General features: G+C 48.9%; 1 protein-coding gene across 1 annotated transcript in view; it reads right to left on the reverse strand.

The window, feature by feature from the left end:
- SGIP1 (SH3GL interacting endocytic adaptor 1) overlaps positions 1–22,094 on the reverse strand; it is a 62,157-nt gene that overhangs the window by 24,164 nt on the left and 15,899 nt on the right. Inside the window, exons 2-15 of the mRNA XM_076339989.1 lie at positions 19,103–19,166; positions 16,466–16,490; positions 14,966–15,043; positions 13,685–13,741; positions 13,030–13,084; positions 11,907–12,082; positions 8,826–8,837; positions 8,105–8,116; positions 7,246–7,270; positions 6,775–6,826; positions 5,647–5,732; positions 4,285–4,377; positions 2,938–3,012; positions 449–904 (exon numbers count right to left, since the gene is read on the reverse strand). Coding sequence (XP_076196104.1) covers positions 449–904; positions 2,938–3,012; positions 4,285–4,377; positions 5,647–5,732; positions 6,775–6,826; positions 7,246–7,270; positions 8,105–8,116; positions 8,826–8,837; positions 11,907–12,082; positions 13,030–13,084; positions 13,685–13,741; positions 14,966–15,043; positions 16,466–16,490; positions 19,103–19,166 — 1,266 coding nt within the window. The remainder of the gene's footprint in view (positions 1–448; positions 905–2,937; positions 3,013–4,284; positions 4,378–5,646; positions 5,733–6,774; positions 6,827–7,245; positions 7,271–8,104; positions 8,117–8,825; positions 8,838–11,906; positions 12,083–13,029; positions 13,085–13,684; positions 13,742–14,965; positions 15,044–16,465; positions 16,491–19,102; positions 19,167–22,094) is intronic.

Consider the following 22,094-nt stretch of genomic DNA (forward strand, 5'->3'; position numbering starts at 1 on the left):
GAGGGACCAAGCACCGTTCAGACCCATGCCACCTCTGAGCTGCAAGTTATTTGGTCTCAGCCACCCTGGGGTGACAGTATGCTGTGATCTGTCTGTCCGCAACAGATTTAAAGCCCCCTGGTTCTGAGGCTTGCTCAGATGTTTCCACCTACATTCACTCTGACAGAGCTGCAGCAATGGCAATCCTATGCCGAATTTTGCATCGGGGTGTTACGTGCATAGCACAGGTGGGAAGGGCAGCTCACGGGAGCTTTGGGGGAAGGCTGTCAGACCCATCCGACACGCAGCAAGGAGCAGGGGAGAGGACACAGGAAGCCAAGGGCAGACGCTGGACGTGGAAGCACGAGACGGCCAGGTGGGAGCGCGGGCGCCAGGCACAACCAGGCAAGAGGGGACAGCGGATGCGGTCACGGCCACACCGAAGCACACCCAACGCCGCAGGACGTACCGCTGGTGCTTCCCGTGCCGCTGCTGGCGCCCGGTCCGGGTGAGGAGACCACCGTCCGGTAGGTGGGCGGAGGAGGGGGAGGCGGGGTCGCTCTTTGTCCCAGCCCAAAATCTTTGGGAGAGGCAGCTGGCTCCAAGTTATCATCCTTAAGGTGGGGCTGCTCAGAAACCTTCTTGTGAACCTCTTCCAGGTGGAGCGGCGAGGGGAGTGGGCGGGAGGGCTCAGCCACTGGAGCATCAGCCAGGCTGCCCGCTGCCACTGGTGGGGACCCTGCTTTTTCCTGGGGCGTCAACTCCGGAGTCATGTTTTCCGGGGACTGATCGGAAAAATTGACCCACTTGTCTTCTGCATTAACAGCAGCAGACTTGGGGGATAGCACGGGGCCAAAAATGCTGTCCAAGTCATTGATGGACGGAAGTTTGTCACTTTTGAGCTCTGCTGCTGTCTGGTCCCCTCCTGTAGTCAAAGTAGTTTTATTTTACACTTAGCATTAACCAAGAGAGCTGCAGTCGCACTATTCTCTACGGAGTTCTACATCAGCTACTTTCTAGAGGACATGCTTTAAAAGCATGCTTTCTTATAAGCTGCCAGGAAATATAATTCATGTGCAAGAAAGTTTTTACGTCAGGTCATGTGCAATGTATAATGAACCACCCTGGATTGAAATACATACACTGTATGAGAGAGAGCATGCACCACGAGCCAAGCCCACCTCTTCCTCCTCTACCACTTCATACACAACAGTCCTGTATCCTCCCAAAATTTACAACTGGCTCTCAGCCTTTGTTATGTATCATCTAAATAACATCATTATGTCATTATCATCCCTCTGAATTATCAGCAGATATTAAACTTATGCACTCAGCTCTCTTGCACACTCCACTATATATATATTTATGAACACATACATATAAATATATATTTAAACTTGCTGGCTTGACACTCTCAAGAACTGGTGCTGGACATGCAGTACAGGAAAGCAGACAGGGTGTATGTGTTTCAGTTGCAAGCAGCAGCAAATAAGGGTATTTTAGGGCTCTGCTCACTAACTGAGCTAACACACGTCAATGTTCATATCTGACTGCATAACCAACACAGAGACAGGATTCATCAGCAAAATGTTACACATCTAGAGGAGGGAGATCCTCCATCCTTCCTTTCGTGCCCTGTTTTCTTGCATTTATCTTCCCTGAGGGCTGGAGCTCGGGGAGCTGGCAGCTCTCTAACACCAGGAAGGCTGCCTAGTACTTCATTTTACACAGACTGAATGGAGGGATGAGGTGAGGACCAGGCAGTGCGTGGCTGCAGCACCAGGGTAGCACAGGAGCCCGTGGCCCCTGCTACAGCCACGTGCATACGGCTAAAACTAACGTGCCCTCTGAGCTCCTTGTGTCAGCATCCCACCCCTGTTCCTGTGTTTGGGGGTGCCACCTGTGGTTCTACGTTTAGGGAATAAAATACAGTTTTGCTAGAACAGAAAAAAATAGACCTCTGCCGCTTGCTTTACTTGATGCACAGGCTGAAGTGTGCAGCAAGCCAGACTCCAGCAAATAAACCATCACACATGGCTGGGCATTGCATTTGCTCGTGTTGATGAATCTATGTATGTAGGTGGACACTCTGCCAGTCTGGCTGCTTAGATAAATAGAAAAATCAAGATATGGGAACATGAATGAAATATTGATGGATAGAGCAGTAAGCTCAGAGCAGGGGATTTCTTCATGGCAATGTTAATGCCCCGAGGTGCTCTGTATGCATGTGTCCATACAGTGTCCCTGTCCAAAGAACAGGGACTGCCTGCCCTTCCTCAAAACCTGCAGCTCCAGCAGACAGCACCCTGCCAGCAACATGAATTATATGCTTACAAGCACTTTATGTCCTCTGGCTGCATTCAATCCCTTTCTCCAGGCTGTCCTTTACCCCAGGTATCATTTCATTCTCCCTCCCCTATCCCTCCACACATCCCCAGCTGCTGGCCCAGCCTGCCTGACTGGGGGAGGCTTTTCCCACCTTCCCTGACAGTAGTAGGAATTTGGGAGGGCAGGGAAGGCAGGATCAGCCCCCCTGACACACAGGCAGGTGCTGCATGCCCCATTATTTCATAAGGATGGACTGTGCAGCGCCACTCCAGCCAGTAATAGCGCTCTAGTTATTCCCAATTTTGAGCAGGACTTGAAGGTTAGTGTTGCATTTCATTTCTAAAAGTGACCGATATCAAAGGCGGGGAGAGGAGAGAGCATTAATTTCACCAGGGCAACACTGACTCTGGAGTCAAAGGCATCTTTGCACCGCTTCTAAAGCGCTGCCCTGACTGCAGCATCTGCTGAAGCACCACAAATGCAAGGGAAGGAGGATGCACGAGGGCCAAATCCGTGTCCAAAACACAGTCACGGGGACCCGACCCCCCAGCACAGCCCCCGGGGGCTCTGGATCAGTCTACCGCGACTGTGCGATGGCACATGTGAGGAGGTGCAGTGCCGAGCTTTTACCTATTCCCACTGTCAGAGGAGAGCCGGTGCGCGGTGGTGTGGCCGGGATGTTTTTCGGTGGGAGTGGTGGAGGTGCTGCAAAACAGAGCAGAGAGAGGGAAAAATTCAGTGACAGTACGTTTGGGAATGTGCACAGCTTCGCTGGGAAAGGGGTATCCGGCAGCGTGCTGCCAAGGTGCAAAGCAGGCAGCAGCACCAGCCCTGGGATGATTGCTGGGCAAGCAGGAGCATCCCCGCAGCCCAGGAGTTTAGTGTTTCGCTGAGCAACAAGCAATCACTGGTGGCCTTTTTTCCTGAGTTTTAGTTTTTGGGGGGGTTTTGTTTTGTTTGTTTTTCATTTTTAAGTCTTAGATTGTACTCATGTTTTAAAACCTGAATTAACATTTTAATTAAAACCTGTAGCCTCAGAGGCACATATCTGCCTCCGCGTTTCTCACGTGCCCATCCCACACGGATCCGGGAGGCACATACGGGAGGAGGAGTGCCATGATTAATTAACCCAGCGCTGCTTTACAGGGGCATTTTTGCAAAGCAGATGTAAATAGCATCCAAGTCGGAACCTCCTGGAGGAGCAGCCCAGGAGGCGCCGTGGCTGCTCTGGATGTGGCTCAGCACCATTAAGTAATCACTTCAATCACAAGTGTCACAGTCCCCTTGCAAGCTCATGATGTGGCCAGAGGTTGCCTTGACCTTGGCACATCAGCACCGGCCAGCCAGCAGCGCCAGGGCTGGGGGGTGGGTTTGGCATGAAATAGGTTGTGCTAATGGCTAGCGAGGGGAAAAGGAGCAGTGGAACAAGGAAAGAATGACTTTGCAGCTAGGGAGGAGGAAAGGCTGCAGTTCCCCCAGTGGCTCCAGGCAACGGGGAAAGCTGCAAGGAAAACTGGGGATTCGGGGCTGTGTTGCCCTTCCTTACGTTAGCCTGGAGAAACCGGTGCTTCTGACATTTTGAGCCAAATAACTGCATCATTAACATGAATGATTAGGTACGCCTCACCTCCGAGGGCAAGGCAGGCTTAACTGCTGGCTCCATGCAGGTCATTTGCCCTGGCCAGAGATGTTTCACCTTGCAAATCGAGCACACACCGGCAGAAGTGCGTTTCCCCAGGGAGGACGTGCATCCTCTCTCCCACCCTGGGTACCATCCATCCCATATCAAACCCCTCTTTCCTCCACCCTAATGCACTGCAGCTAGAGTCAAGCCAGGGGAAGAAAAACCCCTCTAACTTGCTACGGGATTAAAATGTTACAGAATTGCACAGTACAGGAGTCTGGATGAGGAAAATAAAGATTTGATTTCCATATATATTAATTTATTTTCAGTTGATAACCTGCACGGTCACTTACTTCCAGTTGGAAAAGGTCTCGGTAGCTTTGGGGACTCTATGTTTACGTTGACGGGCTGCACCGAACCCCATATCTCAGGCTGATCTAGAGTAACTGAAAAATCAAAAATAAATAAATATGCATGCAAAGGCATTAATAAAACTATTTCCTTACAAATACCAAAACACACAGATGAGACGCATTCATCTGAGGCTTGTAAAGAGAAGAAACTAAATAGTGACAGAAACCTCTCATTAATTAAAGACAGGGGGTTTTCTGTAATGTTAGATAATTACAAGCTTGCCTGATTTTTAAACAGGTCATGCAATTAGTTTGACACTCATGCTGCTTGACAAACAAAACAATGCCGTTTACGTATTTGGAGACTTATTACATTAAGTGAAACACTGCATTAATTGCAGAAATTGTCTGGAATTTTAGGATACACAGAAAAAAACAGGTATTAAAATGAAAAGATCCAATTATATTCACACAGATTGTAGGGAAAAAAACCCTCTTCTATATCTCATTTGAACTTTTTGCACTATTTTTCTTAGCTTATGTATCAAGAACTGCATGCAGACATAGTTTTGATTAAAAGAATTAACTGGAGTCATTAATTACAAGGCATAACTAGGCTACAAGTGGCAGCGGCCATTTCCTGATAGCCAAGAAGAGCCGGCTGTCTCTGGGAGGAGGAGACCTCTCTGGGAACAAACCGCTCCAGCGGGTGAATGGGGTTTTTCTTTGGGGAGAACAAGCCTTGCAAGATCGCTGCGCTTTGGGAAAGCTTTAAAAAAAAAATGCTTGGGGGGCAGCAAAGTGTCCCTATACTCCTGTCCAGGGGAATGCTGTTTCTGGGAAAAATACTACATTACTGAGATGACATCTTCACAGGCACGGGGGGCTGTAAAGCATTGCCAGACAGCTCCGTTCATATCTTCCTTCAATTAAATTAGCATGATGACGAAATGCTGCCGCAGTGTCAGAAGCTAACGGCTGCCACTGTTAAACACACACTGCTTCGAGGTACATCAGCAGAGCCTGCTAAACAGGCAAAACCGGGGTTTCATTTGAAAGTCAATATTTTTAATATTCTCTTTCAGGATCTGTCCCAAGACCACATAATTAACTAATTGACTTAAACACTTGCTCTATTTCTGTATAACCCATATAAACCCCAACCCCACACTGCCTGTAATGCAACTACCTGCCTTTCGCGTTCTTCCTTAATTTTGTTTTTTCCCCTCCTTTAAGAGAGGGCTGTGGGGTTGATCACCAGGGCTACCCTGCTTGTTGGCAGAGCTGGGTGCCACCCATCCCCAGGGCACAGCACGGCCGGGGGTCACTGCGAGGAGACGCCACCCGTGTCCCCCAACCCACCATCCAGCTTCTGCTCCTCAAACGCTGACTCCAGCGGGGGCCCGAAGAGCGGTGCCAGCGCGGCAGGGTCCTCTCTGGCTTTCTTGCTGCGGGACGAGACAAGCACAGAGGAACACCATGAGGTTCAGGTTTGTACTCAAACCTGGTGTTTGAGTACCAATACATATATTTTTCAGGGAGTATTTATGTTCTAGACTAACAGGCACCTGGCAAAACACAAGGTTTCAGGCAGAAAAAAAGGAAAGGAGAGCAGTAGCACTGGCCATAGCACTACAGTACAAATGCTGTAGTGCCCAAGCAGTCGCTGAGGCACTGGGGATTGCTTCAGGATTAGTCAGGGCTACTCCACACTGCATGGAAAAGGAAAAAAGTCAAGGTCTGGACCATGCACCCTGAGTAAAACCATGCAGCTGCACAGGGCATGCTCCTGGTGAGATTTGGCTTCACTCCATACCAACTAGTCTGCTTTCCTAAATCAATATATTACACAGCACACACTTGTCAGCTCTCCCTATCGATCCGGCTTCCAGCAGTGGATGTCCTTGCTGCTCTTGTGGGAGAGCAAGTATGGATGCTGTGCATCTGAAACCAGGGGTGCCACTGCCATCAGCGCCTCAACTCTGCATGTTTTTGTTTGGCCATGCTCTGGGGGGATCTGCCATCACTGCCTGGGCACCTCCATTCCTTTCTCATTTACTCACACAGCATCTGAGCAAAGAGCCCATGGACCCAAAGCTCCCTGTGCCTCTTGCATCCAGCAGCACGGAGCATTTTCTCAGCTTATTTAAACACCAAACACAAACGTTTGGCTATCTCATGAGCCTAAAAAGTTATAAAAGTGATGTTTCTGCAATGGTGTCTTTGATGAGCCAAGTTCGGGTAGTTCAGCTAGGTGATAGCAATATTTGTGTGGCAGTAAATACCCCCTGACATTACTGTGTTATTCTGGGTTTGACCCATCCAGGTATACATGAAAAAGGATCAAAATCTGGAGGTGAAAACAGGTGCTTCCCATGGAGCAATGGTGCAAATACGCAATTACCCATCAAAATGTTTAAAAACCATATTAGGTTGATGTGCCTGAACGTAGCTGTGTTGGATAATTATACCGATGGACTCCATACTGACCTGGCGGGGTCTGGCGTCGGCGTGGAGCGCCGGGGCCGTGCGATCTCCTCACCTGCAGCACAGGACGGACAGTGCAGGGTTAGAGCCGTTTCTCTGCCCCCCGAGCATCACTCCCAGCCCACCCGGACCCCGTGTTGGCAGGAGGGCTCACACCAGGCATGCCACCGGCACAGCACGTGTCCTGTCCCACGCCTGCTATGGAGATGCTGGCAGAAAAAGGTCTGTTTTATTAATTCAGATTTTATTTCTGTAGAGAGCTAGACTAGGGAGCTGCACTGTTTCTATAGGGTACCCCAAGGATGTCCCATATGGCTTCTTTAAGGAAGACATTTGGGTGACATAATTTCTGCCAGGACCACTTTAAAGCAAACCTAACCCCCTCCCTTTTTTTTTTTCCCCCCCTTCTCTAAAATACCACCACCACACTGCCAGCACTAATTACTGTTCTTGAAGGCTGCGGAACATACTTACTGGATAAATTCCTTTTAATCGTCCCCTGGAATTAGAAACACACGAGGTAAGCAGGATGTACAGGGACACGGACACATGGCAATTGTCACCCAAGGAGGGACACAGCAGGAGCAAAGCAGCCCAGCAGATGTGGCAGGAATTGCCTATCTAGGGTGATATTTACTGTACGCAGCTGAAATATGCCCAGCTGCATGTGTGCATTGTGAAATCTTGTTTGCTCCCAGCCTACAGGGAGCAGAAAAACCCTACCGAGAGGATTTTGAGTCACTTAAAGCCTCACCTGGCAGGGCTGCCTTCACAGCCGTCCTGACTGTGAGAGGCTTACGGGAGTCACTGGCACCCTCACCCCATTAGAAGTGACGTAAAACCAAAATCTTCGTGTTTGATGGGCTGCAAATCAATCTAAGCCAAATAACCTATTTTCAACAATCTAAATCCTCGCTCTCGCCACACAACACACACATGCCTGTATGCAGCAAAAGCCAACCCCCCCGCCCCGAGACCACAGGAGCTGGGGCTGCATAGTAGAGAGGGGAGCCCCACCAGGGGGGACAGGCAGCAGGCATACCCCGGGACCGCAAGCGCTGCCTCTCTGCCTGTGCCAAGGGCAGGGTCTCTGAGGGGTTTGCAAAGATGCAGGTTGAGCCGTGGAAGATGCCCGTCATCAGGGACTCCTTTGCATTGGCCGGGGGGACAAGGTCCCACCATCACGTGGGGTCACACAACAGGGCAGCTAATGGCACCGGCACCCCGCTCCCCTTCCCCTGCGCTCGCCACATAACCCCAGCACAGACTCAGACCACACCAGCACCCCATTCCCAGAGCGGCAGGGGCAGAAGCAGCAGGCATGGGTGCTTACCGGGCTGCGCCGCTGCGGTCAGCGAGAAGGAAGAGAGAAGAGACACCTGGTCAGAGAGTGACAGGTCAGCACCCCAAGTCCCCCAACACCCATCACACCCTTCCATCACAGGTTCACAGGCCACAGCGGCACAGCACCAGGTGGGTTTCCTCCTCCACACAGCCCCCAGCCCCAGCACCCACCGCTGGGAGCACAACGCCTTGCTCCCACAGGCTGGTGGGTGACCCTGGCCGTGGGGCACAAGGCAGGGGGAGAGCAGCATCCGGAGCAACCCCAGAGGGAACCCAAACCCCATGGAACGGGTGAATTTCCCCATTTTGGCCTCAGAACAGTCTGAAGCCCAGTCCTCTTGGGGAAGCCATCACCATTGCATACAGTGGCACCAGAGGTCATCGACCACTGATGGGTTTTTCTGCGCTCTCATACCTTTTGATGTGCAATGACGTACATAAAATGTGCCCTTATACATCTTGTCCAAAAACACCAGCTTTTTCACCCAAACTATACCCCCAGACTATGTACATTCAGAGCAAAGACAGCCTAGCTCTATTTTAAAATGCTCTAAGTTAAATCAAGGGAGAAAGAAAATGCCTTCCAAAATGGGAGGATTTGTTATTTGCATTTTACATTTCAGCTCCAGAGACATGCAAAACGGACCGTGCAAACAAGAGAACACAAGACTGTTAAAAAGTTATAAGACATAAAAAACTGTATTTCTTACCGGACTTTTCCTCTAAAAGAATGCAGAAAAATAAAAAAAAGAAAATGAGAATATAAGATATTTTCTATAAAAGGATAATACAGAAATAGAAGATTTGTAGTATCAGGCATATAACTGTTAAACATACAGCAAAGTAGATTCATGCGTGCATCCAGCCAGGCTGTCATTCATTCAGACAGAAGATTGGAGTGAGAGAGAGCATATAGAGATAAAAACCTGCATCTGAGCCATCTTACAGAAAAGATTCACATGCTTTGTCATTAGCAGGCCCTGCTAGCTACAGACAAAGGTCATTTCACAACCTGTTTCATTTCTTGGAAAGGTCCATACGAGAGGAAAAGTCAAAAGCATGATTTTACCCCTAAGTGCTTAAATTTAAGGCTATTACTTATCAACTTTGCCCAGTGACTATTTTTTCAGACCAGTACAAAGCCCCCGCTCCTGGGGCTGAGTTTTCTGTGGTGCAAAGAGCAAAGCAGGCAGGAGCTGCCGGTAGGAAGGAGCAGGGAAGAGGGTGGGAGGTCTGAAGATGCCGGGCCGTTGCTGGTACGGTATGTGGCACGGGCAGGTTGTACCACCATCTGCATACTTCTCAAGAAGCGAGACCTGAGCTATTGGGCTTCAGACAGAGGATGCAGCTGACACCAGTTTACAACCAGTTTTCTTCTTGTCTTCAAGTTAAGGCACCATAATTTACACCCCAAAGGGATAGGGACAACAGTGCCTATGGACACAGCATCTCCCATCCTGCTGCTCTCTTCCAGGAGAGACAGCGTGCCAGAGCAGGGCTTTGCAGCTGGTTTTGGAGAGGAGATGAGCCCAGGACAAGGTCAGGGACCTGCACAGCAAAGCATGGAACTCCCGTGGATGCAAAACTCCTTCGGCCAGCTCCTGCCTGGGGCACTGGTGCTTTCCTGGACAGTGGGGCCGGTGCCGCTTGCCAGGAGCCGGCATGCCAGGGAGCACCCAGTTGCTCGGTAGCGGCACCGTTCACTTCCCCATCTGCGCTCTTTGGCTCCATATGCTGGATTTTGGATCCCAGCATGGGGAAGCAGCACGGTTCCTTCTGTCCAGCCTAGCACAGGGCTTTTCCCTGATCCCTTCGGGCTGAGTAGAGCACATCTGCGCTGTTTTACAGGGAGGCATCAGCTCCAGCCCCAGGCTGTTCTCTGCCAGTGATGGATTTCCCCGAAGCAAAGCACAGAGTGTCCCAACCCAACACCCAAAGGGCAGGATCCAGGCTGCACCATGCTGGCACACGCAGGCGTGCTCACCAGGGGCTAAATCCTTCCTAACCAAAGGCAAAACTCCCCCTGACCTCAGCAGGAAAAACACCATGGAGAAGAGGAGACACAGAATCATATCTAGCAAAATGCATGTGTGGGGTTTTGTTTTCCTGGAAAAGGCAAGGTGCAGAAGAACTGCTGACTGCATCAGCCTAATCCTTGAATGGTTTTGCACCGGTATACAAGTATTTCGTCAGTAAGAATAAAAATAATCAAGGAACTTTGGCCTGCTAGGAGCTGAGCATAACCGTTCAATAATTTCTTAATAGATCTTTATTGCTAGAGACAACATTGCTTTATTATTTTTTTTTGGGGGCCAGATTCTCTGAAATCCCTACACCGCAGGCTGCAGTATAGAATCAATGAGCAGCTACTCCACACCTCTGCCGTAGCTGTGCCAGAGCCACCAGCTACACCCTGGGATGGGCGAGTGCCCTGCAGTGCCCAGAGCAGCAAACCCCTGTGGCAGAGGCCTGCTGCCAGCAATGGATGCAGAAGTAAAAGCCACAAGGGAAGGAGAATACACCAAATATAAATTTGGCCCCTTAAATAAGTTCTTAGTGCTTTCCCTATCCCATTTTTAAAATGTTGCACTACTTCCTCTCTCCTCCCAAAATAACGTTGTCTCCTACATTATATATGTATACATGTGTGTGCATCAAACTGCTGGGGCCATCACTTTGCAAAACCAAAATTAGCTTGGTTTTGCTATAAGAAATTCTGGGTTTTTTTCTCCCTTGATCAAAGTTATCCACCTATTTGGCAAATAATTGCCAGTCTCCAAGACTTCCCCTACCCCCTTTTTTTGCTTAATTTTGGTGGGGTTTTTTTGTTGTTGGTTTTGTTTTTTTTTTTCCCCTCTTTTTTCTTTTTTTTTTTTGTGCTTCCCAAAGCAGCTGACTGCAGTTTCTAACCCTTGAACACTAACTGCCAGAAACTCCCTGGTCACAGTGCAAAAAGCATCCACATTGCTAAAAGGGACCAAGCATCAGAGGGAAGCAGAGACATGCCAGAGGGACTCAGTATTTCCAAGGACAGTGACTTGTCCCAGCAGCTTTCATTAAACTTGGCGACATTGTGTTGGTTTGGAAAGAAGAAATAAAACACAGTAATTTTATTTCATCTTTGCTTAGAGTTTGAGATTCATTCACACTTCAGATATAGGCTATTTATAAATCTTAGAAAGCTTGATCTGAAAAGACACTATAGCCCACTGAAAGACAAAAATCAAATCTTTTCATGGCTGAACAGATTGGGATGAGATAATAGAAATCTTGACAAGCCTTAGGAAAACCAGAGGGTGATGGTATTTATACCGGGAGGGACTAAGGAGAGACGACCTTTCCTTCCAGGAACCCTGGATTCATCCCCAGGGCGAGAAACGTCCCTTTAATATCCCATAGCAGCGGTGTGGAAAACCCCACAGATGATTTCCCTTTCCTGGGAATCAGGGCAAGACCCATCTGATTTTTGTCCTGAATGATGACTACATTGAAAAATGAGAAAAAAGGGGAAAAATAAAGGAATAGTATATTCTGATCTCAGTTGCCCTGTTTTATGAGCAGGAAAGGGAATTTTTAAGACATTTTGAACTGGAAATATCACTGTGATACATCTGAGCTCTACCTGCAGTCACATTATTGGCTCCATACAGGCTAGACCCTATAAATAAGGACACAAATGCAAACTTAACCATCAGCACCTAAGGAAAAGCCCCCTGCTTGCTCGGGATGAGCCCTGCAGAGCACCACTGCTTTTGCAACCAGGGGAAGAGACGGAAACACCGAGGACTCACCACAGGGGATGGAGAAAGTGCAATGTTGCCTATTGACGCCTTCAGCTCATCCACCGTCGCTGCGCTCTTCAGGATGTCTTTAGCCTGCAAAGGCTTGATCTTAATGTTGAACTTCTTATGCGCCTCCTCTTCCTCTTCAGATTCACTGGAGGAATAGAAGTGCTTTCCTTTGGTAGGTAGAGCACAGTTAAGGAAGGTTTCTTTCTGCTGCCAGGGCAGAGCCTTGGCATTCAAAGGCTCAAGCCTCCCTGAAGAGTGGGAATTAGGTGTTCTTGAAATGCTTATCCCAAACGCCCCAGGGCGGGAGTAGTGTGCAGGGGCAAATCCTCCTGCTGTGATGTCTCACTGCTTTATCCGTGTGCGGGCAGAGGACATGGGAACTGATGCTCACAGCGATAAAGCCTGCCCTGGTTTAGCCCAGCAGTGATTTGCATCGGTGTCCAGGCTTCCTCCCCGTCGGGACCATCCTGGCCCATCACTCACAGAGAGCCAGCATTTTTCAGTGGCAGCAGAGGAAGAAATTTTGCTTTTCCACTTACCCTCCTCCAGCTGCGAGGAGGAGGCTTAAAACCTTCTGCCAGCCTATGAACTCTGCACGTGCACGGGCTCTGGCCATCAACGTCTCCTCACCCCTTCGCAGAGCACATTATGGGAGCTGCAAATTGATCTTTGCTCATTTTGCTTTTACTGCCATACAGACCATTTTCACCCAGAAACAGTACCAGCTGTGATGAAGCACCACATGGCCAGCACCCACACACAGCCCCGCAGGTGCACCCACTGCAGATGAGATGGGACATCGGGGTCTCCATGGGGCACCCCACTGGGATGCTCCCTGCACTGCTCACGCCTCCTCCTCATTTCATAGCAGTGGATCAAAGGCAATTAAAATCACCTTCTGCTCTACTGCCTCATGTAATTCCCTCTAAGAACCTATTTTAGCTGTGGAGTGACAGCTCAAAAGGAAAATAAAAGAGGGAAAACAAACAACAACAATAATAATAAATAATAATAATAATAATAATAATAATAAATTAAAAAAAATAGTCAGTGGCCTGCCTGTGAACCCCAGCTCGTCTTACAGTTTGTAAACCAAGAGGCAAAGCCAACAATAAAAGGATATAGCCTGGTTCCTCAGGTCGGATGCTGTACCCCTCCTCATCAAGCTCAGGTGAATTCTGAATAGGGCACATAAAACCCAAAAGAATTAGGAATGCTAATTCTGTTCCAGGAAAGCTGGAGCAGCTGTTTTCTCCTGCAGGAAGCGACATCCAGCAAAGCCCTGTGCAGCCCAAGCCCCCCGGTAGCCCTTGGGGCTGCACGGAGCAAACGGCACCAATGTTCTGGCACAGCACCTGCTGGGGCATTTAGCAGGGGCTGAGCACCCAGCCTTGCTGCAGACCAATTTCTGCAGTGCTTAATTTTCACAGGTAAGATTTTGCAATGCTCAGTTTTTGCGGAAAATTTTTTTGCAATGCTTGGTTGTTATTCAGGGTTTTCTCCAGGTAACTGCGACATGCTGCAGGCCCGGGCAGCGCTTTCCTCACCTGCAGGGTGGGTGCTGGGCACCGGAGCCACCTGGTTTCTGGGCAGTTTTATGCTATTTAATTAACATGCAGATACAAAATACGTATCTGGACACAACTAACACTTGGACATCACCCAAAATGGCCACGGCCACCCAGAAAGCCGAAATGGCAGCATGGGAGCGCAGCCCGAGTACCCCGTCGGGAGCCATGTGAGTGCTGGATGGAGGGGAGGCTCCTTGGGACACTTACGTATCTGTCCCAGTCGATCTCTGCATAAAATCCATTTGGGGCTCCATTCGTTTTCTTCTGCAACACATTGGAAAACAAAATTTCCAAGTTTTAAACTAAGGAAATGAGAAGAACACAGAATGCCTTATACGCGTGCATCGACACGGCTGGGATGCCACTGGGTATCACAAGAGACAGGTGGACCCCACAGCTGCCTGTGCAGGCACTGCAGAGAGCTGCTCTGCACATGCACGTCAGTGATACACAACAGTATTTCCCATTTCTAGAAGGTCTTCCACACCAGAGAGCCAAAAGGCTTTTTTTTTTTTTTTTGAACATTCATTAGCTGAACATATAACATTTCTCAAGGAAGAGAAATGAAATGGCTATTTCTCCGTGTGCTGGGGTGTTCTAGCCCATAGGGAGACCTGGCGGCAGCGGGGGCTCCCGATACCCATCGAGCACAGGTAGCACCACTGTTTATCGGGAGATAAACACCTTCCCCAGAACACGCTGAAAGAAGGATTTGGTTTCTGTTACTCAGTAGCCAAACCGCCCACAGAGCAAGCCAGGTGTCATTGCTTCACTGTGTGGTGAAGCTGGGTTGCAGCAGTGAGAGATGTCTGGGCTAACCCAGCTGGGATGCAGCGTTAGTGCACATCACAACACACCAACACACACACACACAAGTTATTGCTGCTTCAGACCAAGGAGGGTCTGGTTTGGAAGGAGGCTTTGGGCATCTGTCACCTGCGGTTCCTTTTGCTGGTCTATTCTGGGCATCCAAAAAACACCCAAACCTCCCGCTGGCCACCACAGCCAGTAAGCAGTGCTACAAGGCCAGCTCAGGGACTGAAGTTAGGCTGGGTTCTCAATTTTGGGCACCTAAATTAGGTAATCCAGTTCCCTTCAGCTGCCAGAGGTAGCACCCCCCACCCCAGCACCCTGCCAAGGGTCTAATGCAATGCATCATCCCAGGGCAGCAGCAGCAGCACGGGGGCTGGATCAGGCCACCAGCACCCTCGCCCTCCACATTTCACCTGACAGTCCTGACAGTGCTGCCCAAGAACGGAGTAGCCTGGTTAAAGGTACAAGGGTGAAAAATCAGACGCTGGATGCAGTTATGCGGGACTTCTACTTTTCCCCCAGTCCATTTGTATTTAACCCCATTTCTATTCAACTCATACATCCACCTGACTGAACCTAAAAGGTATTTTCCTATATTCTGGATTTCAAAATAAAAATTACTCACTGTTTTTAACAACCCTTTCGTAGCTGTAAACCGAGCTCTGTTTTCCTTACCGAATTTTTTTTTCCTCCTTCACGCACACTCTCGGGTTTGCTATTGCAAGGTGGCTCATTGGGATGAGTGCTGGGCAGCTGGAAGGGATTGGGGTTTGGCAGAAAAAGGGTTAAAGTATCGGGTGGTTTGTTGGTTTTCTGGGTTTTTTAAACACACAAAAATAAGTTAAAAGGAATTAGCAAGCACACTGCACAGTTTTATATGAAAAGGAGGGCTCAGCTGTGGCTCCATTAGGAGTAAGCATGGTTTTTACTGGGGGCAGGTAACAGGGCTCTATTCAGCAGTCAGAGGATTTGCCTCTTGGCCACTCCAGCGGCTGCAAATGTTATGGTGAGAACATGTTGTAGGAGGAAAAATTATACTAAATGTTTTCATCCTCCAATTCCCCTGCCTCGAATACATTCAGTGGCTTCATTATACCCCCCCAAAAATTGCATTTCTGCATCCTTCAGCTTGCTGGAGCACTGGAGACCTTGTCCTGCCCTGCACCAAGCTTAAACAACAAGCCACCTGGAAAATCAAGAAATAGGAGCCTGATTGAGAGGGCACCCGAGCTTACCCAAGGTCCCTGCGCCCATACCTGGCAAGAAAAGGCTGCCCACAGCACTTCTGCTGGTGGAGGCAGTGGCTCCAGGCTGATCCTTGCATTTTATTTATTTATTACTGCTGAATAGAGCCTTGGTTAAAGCGCTACCTGAGCTGCAGACTCTTTTTTTCAATTGCTATTTCTTAAGAAGTGGCTTACCAACACAGGGCGAGCCCAAAGCCAAGGATCTTGGGTCAGATGTGAAAAAAAGTGATCTCTCTAAAGGAGCAATTTGGCACCGCAATTTTTGTATGGCTTTGTAAGACACCCCAGCACCACTGTCCCTGCCGAGCCTCCCAAGGGTGTCTCATTTTTATTTTAAGGTGAGCTTCTAACATCTGAATTTGCTCAAGAAATAATGACCAGCACAGTCCCAGTCTGAACCCAACATACTTATTTGGAAACTTGAAATCAAACAGCTAAAGGAGACGTGGTCCGTCTGCTACCAGATCTAGCAGGGGCATTTCTATCTAACACCATAAATAAAAGCAGCAATAATTCAAAAACAAGTATCTCCTTATTCTCACTTTAATATAGAAAATAAAAATGGGTATTGGAAACAGCTGTTCTGGCAATTTTCCCTTAACTCATTATACAGCAAATCTGGCCCAAGCCAATTAGTGGGAGTAGAAAGGAGGATGCGGAGCTGGGGGTTTTAGCAGGACACCTGGTCCCTTTGCCCACAGCACTCATCAGGTGTTTCTGTACTGTTATTTTCTTTATGTTAATTTTGTAGAAAACCTGGGATATGTCATTATTTTAAACAGATAGCTTCTTACTGAAATTTATTTTCTATATTAAACAGAAAGGAAAAGACGGTTCACAAAATGCTGATGGTGGCTGATGGAGGAATTAGTATTTAAGGGGCCACAGCAGGAGAGGAAAGCAGGACCGGGGTCTGTGCAATACTTACAATGCCGTCCCTGTCTGGTGACCCTCTGCAAAGAACAGAAAGAAACGCAGCCGTGTTAGCTCCCAAACTGCACCATCGCCTGATTAACTTGTGGAAATAGTTTTCTTAATGAATCCACAGCAGCAATGGTTTTAAGTATGAAGTTGTCAGCAAATCTAAATTACCTGCCACAAGCTCGTGAAACCCGCACAACGCTCTCAGTACCATTGCTCTCATGTTATCACATAACAAATTTTATATTTACTAATAAATAAAGTGCTCCTGCCTATGATTGCACTCTCCCTGCTGAGGAGCTGGGCTGGCTCCTCCTTGCACCCATCCCACAGCCACAGCCCTACCCTGGGTGTGCATCCTCTTGCAGAGAACAATAAAAATTACATATAGAGTAATTTAGAGATTTTTCTTCTGCCAGAAGCACAATCACTTCTCTTTTGAATGGATTTGGAAATTGATGAGACTCCTCAGGGATCCTAATCCCCAACAGCTTATGGGATTTGGACCTCGGTCACAGCAAACGGAGTGGCAGGCTCAGCAGCCGTATTTAAACACTGTCTAAGGATGCTAAGTTATTTAGTGAAAAGACAAATATGTTTATGAAAACCAGACTGGCTTCTCCACCTCCCACACGCTCCCGAGTTTTATGCGTTGCCAGAGATTTGTCTCAAATTAATGTCTGACTCAGGGCATCATCAAAACCCTGCAGGGAGCTGCTGCCCGCCCAGCTCTGGTTTAACAGAGAATAATGCCTTCCACTGAACTTCTCCAATTCATACACATCTGCCTCCCCTCTTATCGCACATTTAATCTCTTTGCACAAATGTTTCCGAAATTTTTTTTTTAAGTAGATCCTCTCTGCTTCCATATTTCCCCTACATGCAGGGAATGTCACCTCCTGCTCATCTCCCCAAAGCCCAGCCAGAAACAGCTGGGGAGACCCTCAGCTGGTGGAGGGAAGGGGGTGGTAGATCCTTCACCACTGTGCTGCAGCTCCAGCGCACCCCACATCTCCCCGGAAGCCAGGCAGCAGCTCTGGAGACCCCACACCGCGGTGCCCACCACCGGGTCCTGGAGGTGCGGTGGCCCAGCCATGGCAGGGCGTGACCAGAGGGTCTGTCTGAACCCGCTGCCCCTCGCCGCTCCTCCCAGCCCCGCGCTGGCTGCCAACGGGGCATTTGGAGAGTGCTCAAAGCCATTCAGGGCGATGACCGCGACATGACCCCGCGACGTGCTAATCACTGCTGCTTGCTAATTGCAGCATCTCCCCCACAGTGGCCTTTCCGCAAGCTCGTTACCATCACAAGTGCCCCTGGATTCGTTATCTCCCTGTGCCACCAGCTTCCTCAGCCTCTAGGAAGAGCAGGCTGCTGCAAGCAAGCGTGGAAATCATGGTGCTGGCTAAAGGCAGGACCTAGACATGGCTCCATTCATTTTCCATGAGCAGAAGAGGAAGATGCGAAGCAGCCTGTTTCCTGCCCATCCTTCTGATAAATTATAAATGAAGCTGTACACAGCTGGAGCAGGAGTTCCTGGCTGTTCCTCAGCCTGCCTGGCTGGTGGATGGACAGCCACTATTCCTGGTGACAAGCCTCCTTCTGCCAGCAGGACAACAGCTTGGTGCTGCACAGCCCTCTTGGGATACGTTCCATGTCCCCCCATATTTTTGAGCCCCCTTTTGCAGCAGGCAAAGCCCTGCAGATGCCAGTGCAGCTGGGCTTGCCGTGGCCCCAGGAGCGTGGCCAGACGTGCAGAGCTGCAACAGCTGTCCCTTTGCACGGGAAGCCTCACCAACCGCCGCTGAGATACAAAATAGCTCAGGAAAACAAGTTAAAAAAAAAAAGAAAAAACCCATAGGATTTCTACTGTGCCAGACATTAAGCACCTAGACGATGCTGCAGGTGCGGGAATGGGGCTCCCTGCTGCCTGTCCTCCACATCATCCCCAGCACACAGGCTGGATAGGCTCCTCTACCATGCTGCTTTGTGACATTCCCCTCCTCCCCCCCCCCAAGACGCATCAGTGGCAGTGGAGAGTCCTCCCTGGGCTGGGCTGAGCACCCTGCCAGTGGTTTTGCACCTGTGCACAGCATCCCCTGCCAGATGTGGGGAGAAACCCCCACCAGATGTTTTCCCAGGAAGCAAAAGCATCTCTCGCAGCAAAGCCGAAGGAGTGTGTGCTCCATGAGCCCCATGCACACTCGCCATCCTGAGCCTGCCCCAACCACACAGCCCTACAGCCCTTCGCTCCAACAACGGCCTCACCGCCTGCATGGGCATCTGTTTAAATTGAATTTGCATCTAAAAATATCTAAGCAGACGGGCAAATCAGTAGTTTGGGCAGAGATTAATCTGCTGAAACTCTCAGAGGAGTAATTTTCTTCTGATCACCGCTAACTGTCACTGTAAATTGCAAACACGTGGAGAACCGGCTTTATCTCTGCAGCACCACCGAGAAAATACCTTATTTGTTGGCCGCTGGATATACAAGGGAAACAGCTTAGATGTATTTGCTATTACAAGGCTTGATCCAAGGATGACAAATGCCTGTGATGCACTGACTTCCTTCCCTTCCTGGCACACTGGCATCAACTTCTCCCCAGCATCATTATATATTAATGTGGTTTATATCTCATTGACTTACGTGGAATCAGTATCCTTTTCTTTCTTGCGTATACCAAAGGCCTTCCTTGTACGTTTTTTCAATCCTGTGGATAGAAGGAATATAAATAAGAATGCAATATTGATATTATGCTTCAAACAAATCCTCCAAAATGTTCCTTACTCCCTTGTCAGCTGTAATTCATAAATAAGGTTAAAAAAGAAAGACCCAAACCCAAGAAACTGTCAGCAGGACTTCGCAGGTAGCGTGTACATTTGCTTATGCCTTTTATTTCTTCATTTAACACTTATTAACTTGATCTCAGCATGTGTGACTACATATTTCACAGTTAATATTTCTAAGCTTACTGTCTTAATTATATACTCCTTTGCCGTGCCACATGTGGGTACTAATGCACAGTAGGAAAACCCTTCTTTGGTGTAAAAAAAAAAGTTTAAACCATGAGGTTGGTTATTTTCTGTACTGATTCTTGATCGCACAGTGCTTAAAACCATGCCTGGTACCAACGATGCTGGAGCCGGCTGGGAAGCCCTGGGAGCCACAGAGCCCATCGGGGCAGTGGCCACTGCCACACCACTTTTAAAAACAGATGGAGGAGAGCAGGTTTCTGCGAGTTTCTCTCTCTTTTCCAGCCTAAGAGCTATCCAGGAGAGGGATTTTTTAATAACCGCTTGCAGCAAGCACGCCAAGGAAGGTATTTGGAACATTTTAAGCTAGCACGTTTCACTTGGCTGGCTGGTTTTCATGCAGATGATTTTCTGCTGGCGGTGGCCTCCCAGCCCAACCACGGAGACCCAGCTGTGGCTGGAAGCTGCTCTCGCACTGGACACTGCAGGACATGCTTGTCGTGCAATCACTGCCCGCAGCACAATAGCTATTAATTTAGGTCAGGGTGTAATTTAGAGATCCTGGTGGCCGAAGCAGTCAATATAAACCATGGCCCTTGAGTCTAGAACAGCTATTTCTGGCGTCTTCCTTTTGGAGCTCCTAGTTTTGCTTTGGTCTGGAAGTTATCCAAACGTGGAGCACCATGGGTCAGACACAGCTGCAAGGATGCAGCAATGGTCTGGAGCAGCAAATGCAACAGCTCACGCTGATGCAACAAGCTGGCCTGCAGCAAACTGCCACATCGAGTGTTCAGGAACCACAGCAGGTCCTTGCTCAGCAGTGTCTCCTTCCCCAAAACCTCATGGAAAGCAGAGTCAAGCCATCGCCCAGCAAATAGGGACCATCACTAACCACAGCCCAGGGCCTGCCAGCGGGGATAGAGGGGAGGAAAGGCAGGTCTGGCAGCACCCGCGCTGCCCTGCTGCCTCCTCGCTGGGTGCTGAGCCAGCCCTGCAGGGAGCTCAGCCAAGAAGCCATGGGCACCTGCACTGAGCCCAGCTGTGCGGCAAGGAGACAGCTATGGTGTGAATTTACAGGAAAGATGAACACACTGCCATTAGGAGTCCCGTTAGCCGCATGCATGCCTACACAGCCCCGCTGCTGCAAGCCTTCTTCTCCCTGATGTGGTGTGCAATAACTTTCGAAGGTGCAGACAAGGCTCAGCAGCACAAACCAGGGTTGCCATGACTGGAGGACAACTCACACAACGTGCACCGTACCAGAAGCACACAGCTATACTTGTGCTAAAACCTGCTTTCTTAAAAAAATACTATCTGGGATTCAATGAAAAAACCTCAAGCTTCTACCTTGAGTGATGTACTGAAGGAGCCAAGTCTCCTGTAGCTCCCCTGAAATTGGCTCTGGACACCCCAGGAACACGAGAGCACTCGTTCCAGAAGCTGTGTGCCCCAGCACAGTTCATTCGATTGATGCTTTTCAGGGAGACTGGGTTTCTTTGGTCTGCCTCCTGCTTTGAATATGCCCTTGAATTGAAATTATTTTCCATTTTCCCAGGAACATCCTACTCTTCTGGGCATTGATTGAAGCATGCAACAAGCACACAAATGCTAGATTTCTGCAGCATGTAAGAAAAAAAAATTGATGGATTTATATTATATTATCAAAATACATGTGGGATGCTTCAGGCTTTTGACACCCTACGGCCAGGTGGTTTTTCAGGCCAACACTAGGACCAAGCCAGCCAGGGTAGGACCAGGAGAGGCTCCAGCAGGTCTCCTTAGCATTGCTCATGGAGCTTTTAGGTTGGACATTTCCCCCTGTGAAATGGGAAGCAAAGGGACTGCTCCTGAAAAATCACACCTGGTGTACTTCCCTTGTCTGCCCAAAGCAAGCATTACATGGTCAGGGATGAAGGAATCACTTATGGGATCCCATACACCCCCAGCCTATGGGATCCATATACCCCCAAGCTGCTAAGGGCAGCACAAGCAGCTGGGAGCGATGCTGAATCCTGCAGGCTCATCCTGCAACGTTGGGCAGACAGCTTGTTTTTACTACATCTTGCTTCCCTACAATTTCTTCAAGACTCAAGCGAGTTATTAATAACTGAGGAAGGTTTCCATTGATCTCACCCCCCAGAATAACTTCATCCTCCAAACTCAAAGTAGAACAGGGAGGGCCAAAAACCCCAGAAATGAGTTGTTGTTTAGTCTTATCTGAAGAAGCACCTGATTTGGCTAAATTTTGTAGTGAAGCCTTCTGCTCAGTTATATAATAGGCCCACCATCTGCTTAAAATGGTAATGATTGAGGGGAAAAAAGGATATTTAGGAAAGGCAGAACAAAAATGAAAGCCTCCTTTGGAGATGGTTGTTGAGAGCCAGTGGGAGCGGGTCCCCTTCCAAAGCCCACCACCCACACCAGGGCCAGGCACTGGCTGCCTGTGCCCTGATGATGACACCAGAGAGGTCTGTGGTTTGGTGGGAGACAACGCAGTGATTTTCCAGGACAGCCCTGCTTTTGGGTGGCTGCAGCTCAGAAGAGCTTGTGCATCCCTGTTAAAAAAAATACCCTGTCTGATGGCAGAGCTGGGGGTTGTGCACAGAAGGGCATTGCACGCTTTGGTCCTCAAGTCTCATTTCAGTCTGGGCAAGAGTCATCCTTAT

The sequence above is a fragment of the Aptenodytes patagonicus genome, chromosome 5 (assembly GCF_965638725.1).
Source record: "Aptenodytes patagonicus chromosome 5, bAptPat1.pri.cur, whole genome shotgun sequence".
Lineage (NCBI taxonomy): Eukaryota > Metazoa > Chordata > Aves > Sphenisciformes > Spheniscidae > Aptenodytes > Aptenodytes patagonicus.